The sequence below is a fragment of the Chinchilla lanigera genome, unplaced genomic scaffold, assembly GCF_000276665.1.
Source record: "Chinchilla lanigera isolate Chin_1 unplaced genomic scaffold, ChiLan1.0 scaffold00013, whole genome shotgun sequence".
NCBI classification, from domain to species: domain Eukaryota; kingdom Metazoa; phylum Chordata; class Mammalia; order Rodentia; family Chinchillidae; genus Chinchilla; species Chinchilla lanigera.
In genome coordinates, this window is record NW_004955414.1 from 16,986,199 (window position 1) to 16,992,215 (window position 6,017).

Sequence of the window (6,017 nt, forward strand, 5' to 3'; positions counted from 1 at the left end):
CCCGGCGCCGCGCCCCGCAGACCCGCGTCCGCGCCTCCCTTTCTTCTCCTCCTCTGCCTCTCACCTTCTCCCTTTCTTTGACTGCTTTTCCCTTCTGCCCGACCTCCCTCCATCGCTCCATCTCTCTCCCTCCTCCCCGTTGTCCTCTCTGCACTTTTCTCTAATTCCCACCTTAGCCCTTCCTTCCTGTCCGCCTTTCCTCCCCTCGACCCTTCCCTGACTCTCCTCCCTGGGTGTGCGGACGGATCCGCGCCCCCGTGCCTCACTCTCCCTCTCCTCTCACTTTCCCGGGGCTCCCCTCCAGGCTCGGCCCGGCGGCCCCACCCTGGGGACAGGAAGGATGGTTCCCGAGGTGAGGGTCCTCTCCTGCTTGCTGGGACTCGCGCTGCTCTGGTTCCCCTTGGACTCTCACGCTCGAGCCCGTAAGTAGAGGGGGAGGCTGGTGGGGCGGAGGAGGGATGCGGGGCCCTGGGATGTGTGGGGAAAGGGGGAGGACGCCAGGGACGGAGACCACTAAGCGTTGTGACGGCCACCAGCAGCACCTGTGCCGCGGAGGTAGAGACACTCCCGCGGTCCCGTATGGGCTGCATCTGGGGACCCCTGGGTTGCCAGACTCAAAGCTAAAGAGGCTGCTGCCTGGGACCTGGGGGTGGACAGGCTGCGGACAGCGGGCAAAAGGGCAGGGCACTGTTTTGGGGAAGGGGACTTATCCTAGGAAACAGCTAGTTGGGTATGTCTGGCTGCAGGAGAGGGGTGTGATGAGGGCGTAGAGACTGTTGCATTTGGGAAGAGCCCTTGAGAAGAGGTAAGAGCTAAGGAGGATAGCCTTGGCAGTCCCTGGTCACTTTTGATCTTCCCAACACTGCTCTACGGTGGCTTTTACCACTTACACTTTACAGATGAGAAAATGTAGGCGGGGCAAAGAGAAGAAACTTGCTGGAATTTATAGAACTAGTATGTTCTCCAAAGCCAGAACTCTCTAATTCCAAATCCTACCCCTACAATGTCTAGAAGGGACTCTGAGTTGGAGTGGTGAGGCTCTGGGACACAGAGAACTAGACCAGGATCTTTATCATTGCAGCCCCATTGAATATCAACTGGGGGGAGGCACCCCTCTGAGCCTCAGTTTTCTAATCTATAAAATGGGAGTAAAAAAAATCCCAGGACAGTTATGAGGATTAGATTGTAGAAAATAAGTAAAGCAACTAGTACACGGATGGTGTGTAGAGCTCCTTAAATAACAGTTGCCTGATTCCATGTAAGACATAGTGCAACCTTCGGCAGGTTATATCATCTCCCTGAACCTCACTGCCCCCAACAGGCTGACAGATCCTCTCCGCACCCCTTTCCTGTCTCTTACGATGCTGTGAGGATGGAAAACCAAAACAAAGATTCTGTTAAGGAGAATGGAGGAGCTTAGTTCAGAACCTGAAATATTTGATAAACCAAAGCAGGAGGTGGCAGCAGGGGGTGACAGTGGTGGTGGTGACAGGGTGGTGACAGTGGCTTGCTCCTGGTCACACAGGGCAGAGCCTAGGATTAAGATTCCAGCTGCCCCACTCCCGGCCTGTGCTCTTTTGTCTCTGCAGCCCAGCTCTCCCATGCTTTTCCTTTGCACCTGATTCTCTAGAGCTGGTGGTGCTGTATTTTGTCTCAGACCCATAGAAGCCCTCAGGAACAAGTCATGGGAAGAAGTCAGTGTTGGGTTCAAGTCCTGGCTCTGCCTCTTATCGCTGTGTGACTTCATAAGACACAACTTCTCTGAGCCTTATTTTCTTCATATGTAAGATAGGTGTTAACCTGGAATCCAAAGTGTCCTGGGGAGGAGGTGATTGTATTAAAACACCCAGCACAATGCTGGAATACTCAGTCAATATCTCCTCCCCCTCAATGAACCCTGCACCTACCGGCCTCTTGTTCTTGAAAGACACTCAGCTCAGGAGGCTTCCGTGCCATGCCTGGCCTTGCTGTGTTATGGGAAGATGTCCCGGAACCAGACCTCTGTTCAGGATTGCTGTGTCCTGTTCACACCCCTCCTCTTTGCCTCCCATGTCTTGTGACACCTTCACGGCCTCACTTGGTCATTGCTTCCAGCAAACTGTCCCTGGCAACCTGATCCACTCTGACCTCCCTTCCTCTGGGCCCCGCTACTTCGAGTCTATACCTACCAGCAGGTCCTGCCAGCAGTTCATCTTCCCTCCCGCATCATAAGGACAGGGCTCCAGATGTGAGGAGAAGCCTTGGAGCCAACTTCACTGAGTGAAGTGGGGAGGAGGTTAGATGCTGGGATGTCTGAGCTTGGAGAGCCTCCTTCTACCCAGCATATTACCCATCCTTAGAATTAAACCAAAGCCCCGGAAGAGGGAGTGATTTACCACAAGGTCACACAGTGAATTTACCAAGGAATGGAGACCTATATCCTCCTCCTTGACGTGTCACTTATCAATGGGGTAAATTAGGACAACTACTTTCCTTCTCTGAGCCTTGTGTTGTCTAGTGTGACAAACTATGAACCTTGAATTCATCCTGTACTCATTTGTCAGGACCCCCTTTGAAGGTCTGTGGTGAAGGGCCTTGTCTCAGTGAGAGACACCAAGCCTGCTGTGGGTAAGAAATCTCCTGGTGACATGTGAGGTGCTTTCAGAAGTGGTGCCATGAGGTGGGAATTCTCCGGTCTGTGTGGTGTCACAGTCACCCAGGGTGACGGTGCCTGCAGAATGCTGAGGGTCCATGAACAGGGGCTTCAGCCTGCTCCCCTGTCCAAGTCTGAGGCTGTGCAGCAAAGGCTGTTCCCCCTTTGACTCTATCTCCAGCCATACATTGAGCCCTGATACAATCCAGACTGAGTTTCAACTCCAATCCCAGGCTGAGCCCTGCACCTTCAACGCTGACCAGTGATTGAACCCCAATTCTGCTCCAGGGTAGAGGCCTGACACCAGCTGTCATTGGCCTGATTATTGACCATTACTGACCCAGCCCAAGCTGAGTCACATCCAGGTATGGTCCTGATCATTCTACTCTGGTTGCTCATCCTCTGTAGGACCCAGAAGTGGCCTTGGAGCTTTCCTCCACCACCTGACACTGGCTCCCCTCGTTTTTGCTCTTCCCTTACTGCTTGTCCCTTTTAGATGTCTGCCATGCATCTACTTTCTCTTCTCTCCCTCAACCTCCTCTTTCAGGAGAGAGTCAACGACCACATAAAAATGTGGACCCTTCTATTCTTTCTCCAAGGATTCATGTATTATGGGAATTCACACTCTGGTTCCCAGGTGATGGAATCCCAGATCCCAGGCCTGGGATAGGAAGGGAGCTTCCCATGGTATGATGTTGTACAGAGGGCAAAGTTGTAATCAGATTCGGGCTCTAGAATGGCCATGCCACAGATTCCAACTGTGACCCAGGGCACATTGCCTTTCTCTGGATCTTAGTTTCCCCTCTCTTAGGTGAGACCATTGGACTTCAATGGATGATCACTGAGGACCATTCTAGCTTTCACAGCCCCTCAGTCTGAGTCTCTAAGATCCAGAGGTGTGATGTTGTTGCCTTGATTCTGAGCCCACCCTAACCTTTGGAAAGAAAAGAAGAGCTGGGGGAGTGTAGGACAGATAGACCCTCAGACACCAGGAGAATGCCTGGAGGGCCTGGGGCAGCAGGTATAGTGGGAAACACACAAGTGGGGACCCTGCCCTCCTGTTCATGTAGACCACACCCTCATTCACCTGTCCAGATGTGCGTGAGGGGTTAGGGAGTACCTGAGTGAAGGCCTGAAGTCCAACTCCAGGCAGGCAGGCCTCTGTCTGGGTCTAGACTGGGCGATTCTGCACATCCCCTCTGTCACCAGTAGAGGTCTCTCCCTCACTCACTGGCTCACTGAGCCGGGCAGGCGACAGCTGCGCAGTTCCTCCAGCTGTTGCACCTGTTCCAGGACTGGCTTCTCAAGTTCCCCCAGCCACCAGCTGCGGCGCCGGCTCTGGGAGAGGGACCTTGAATCCCTTGGACTCCCAAAAAGAAGGACTGGCATGAGAGTGGTGTCACTGGAAGGGGCAGTGCAGAGCTGGATCACGGAGGCAGCCACCCTGCCTGTGGGTCGGCCCCAACTCAGAGAAGGCTGGTCCCCAGCAGCCTTCTGTAGCCCATTCCTGCACTCAGGATTTTTTCTTTGTGTCTCACCTGAGTCCTTTTGTTTGCAAGTTAAAGCCATTTCTTCTGGTCCTGTCCCTGAGGGAATGGGTGGATCCTTGTAAACATCCTCTCCAGATCTGCGGACTGGCATTGGCGTTTGTCCCGGCACAAACCAACAAGTCCAATCCCTCTCAGGGGCTCAGTTTCTACATCCATTGCATAAAGAGATTGGGCATTGTGTGAATCCCAAACTGTCCAGGCTTCTATGACTGTGAGTGTATATGTTCCAGGCAGAGCACGATGCTGACAGTCCTATCCCTGTTCTTGCCACTGACAGGCAACAGAGTTGTCCTTCCTGGCTTGACAGTTCTCTGCTCAGGGGACCTTTCATGCTCCCATGCATGTTGTGTGACAGAAGAAAGGAATAAGGGTCAGAGAAGGGGTCCCTTCCCCTAGGTTGCACAGCTCAGCCACTAAGATGCTAAGATTTCTTTTGATTCTATTATGAGGCCTCCCCCACCAAACAGATGCCAGAGCCCAGGGCAGAATTTGTGTCTCAGAGGGGAGCAAATTTGTTTGTGTGAAGAGGGGCCTATAAATGAATAGACAATGGCTGTATGGGCATGAGGGAAGAGATGTAAACGCTCTCACATTCCTGAACAGCCTGGCTCCTTCAGGTTTTCTGAGTTCTTGCCTGCTGGGGACAGGCCAGCCACAATTTCAGACCTCTCTCTCTCTTGCCCTGGCCCCTCCTAGTAGCTTTTCACAACCCTATCCAGCCTCTTCTCTAACCCAGAAGCTTCTTCCTGGCTGTCTTTTCTGCTCCCTGTGGAAAAATTCTCATCCATGCTAGTCTTTCCAACTGACCCCTGAGGAGAACCATATCGTAGCCTGAGAGTTTCAGGTCAGACCGTGGGATGCACTTGGGCGGGGGCAGTTTGGAAATTCTGACTTGCATGTGAAGATTGTAAGATCACTCATCTGCTCAGCTGCCCCAGGCTCCTGACCTTTTGGTACATGGTGTTCTTTGGTTTGGCAGAGGGATTTAATGGCAGCAAGTTGGAAGGTGAGGTCAAAGGCTAATTTCTGTTAGGTGGTAAGACAAAGTGTTGAGAGGGACTTGGCTTTCCTTCTGTATAATCGAATGCTCTTTCTGTTAAAGAGAGAAGTTTCCAGGATTAAGGACTGGTGATTGTCTCCTCTTCCAGAACCTCTCCCTCTCGCTTAACTCTATTCTTTTTTGATTTATTCATGTACATGGGCTCTGCATAGAGCACAAAATTCAATGGGCTCTGGCCCTTCCTCTCAAGAAGCTCACAGTTTAGTAAGAAAGACAAACGCCCTTGGCAAGTACTCCTGACCCTGGCCATGAGGGCTGTAATCAGAGGCTGAACTCACCTGCGAAGGAGAAGCCAGGGCCCTGTGAGATTGGGGACGTCACAGAAACAGTGGCTTCCCAGCCAGCTTTGGAAGAGTAAGGAGTTGATCAAGCACTGGAGATGGGGTATTGTCGCCCAGGAGGAAGAAGCAGCACGTGTGAAGGCACAGAAGTGTGAAGGAGCTGGTGGGGGCAGTGGAAAAGCTAAAGAAACTCAGCAAGAGAAGTCGAGGCTGTAAACAGGGCCACCTCGAAGAGTTTTGCAGCAAAAGCAGGCAGGAGCCAGCCTGGGCCGATATGGTAACTTTGGGAGTCTGTCTGGTAAACATCACTGCCCTGGAATCAGATTAGGTCGAGTGTAATTACTTTAAGAAAGTCAGTATAGGTAAAGAGTGAGCAGAGCGTGTGATCCCAGTAAGGCAAGAGAATCACAAGCTTGAGTCAAACATGGGCTACATGGTGAGAACCAGAGAGACATACAGAGAGAGACAGACAGGCAGACAGAGACAGAGACAGA

The 6,017-nt window shown here is 52.3% G+C and overlaps 1 protein-coding gene across 2 annotated transcripts in view; it reads left to right on the plus strand.

Moving 5' to 3' along the window:
- The window catches only part of Chrdl2 (chordin-like 2), a 31,968-nt gene continuing 25,951 nt past the window's right edge, over positions 1–6,017 (plus strand). For both annotated transcript variants that reach the window (XM_005379912.2, XM_005379913.2), the window contains exon 1: positions 1–422. In XM_005379912.2, coding sequence (XP_005379969.1) covers positions 341–422 — 82 coding nt within the window. In that variant the 5' untranslated portion in view covers positions 1–340. The remainder of the gene's footprint in view (positions 423–6,017) is intronic.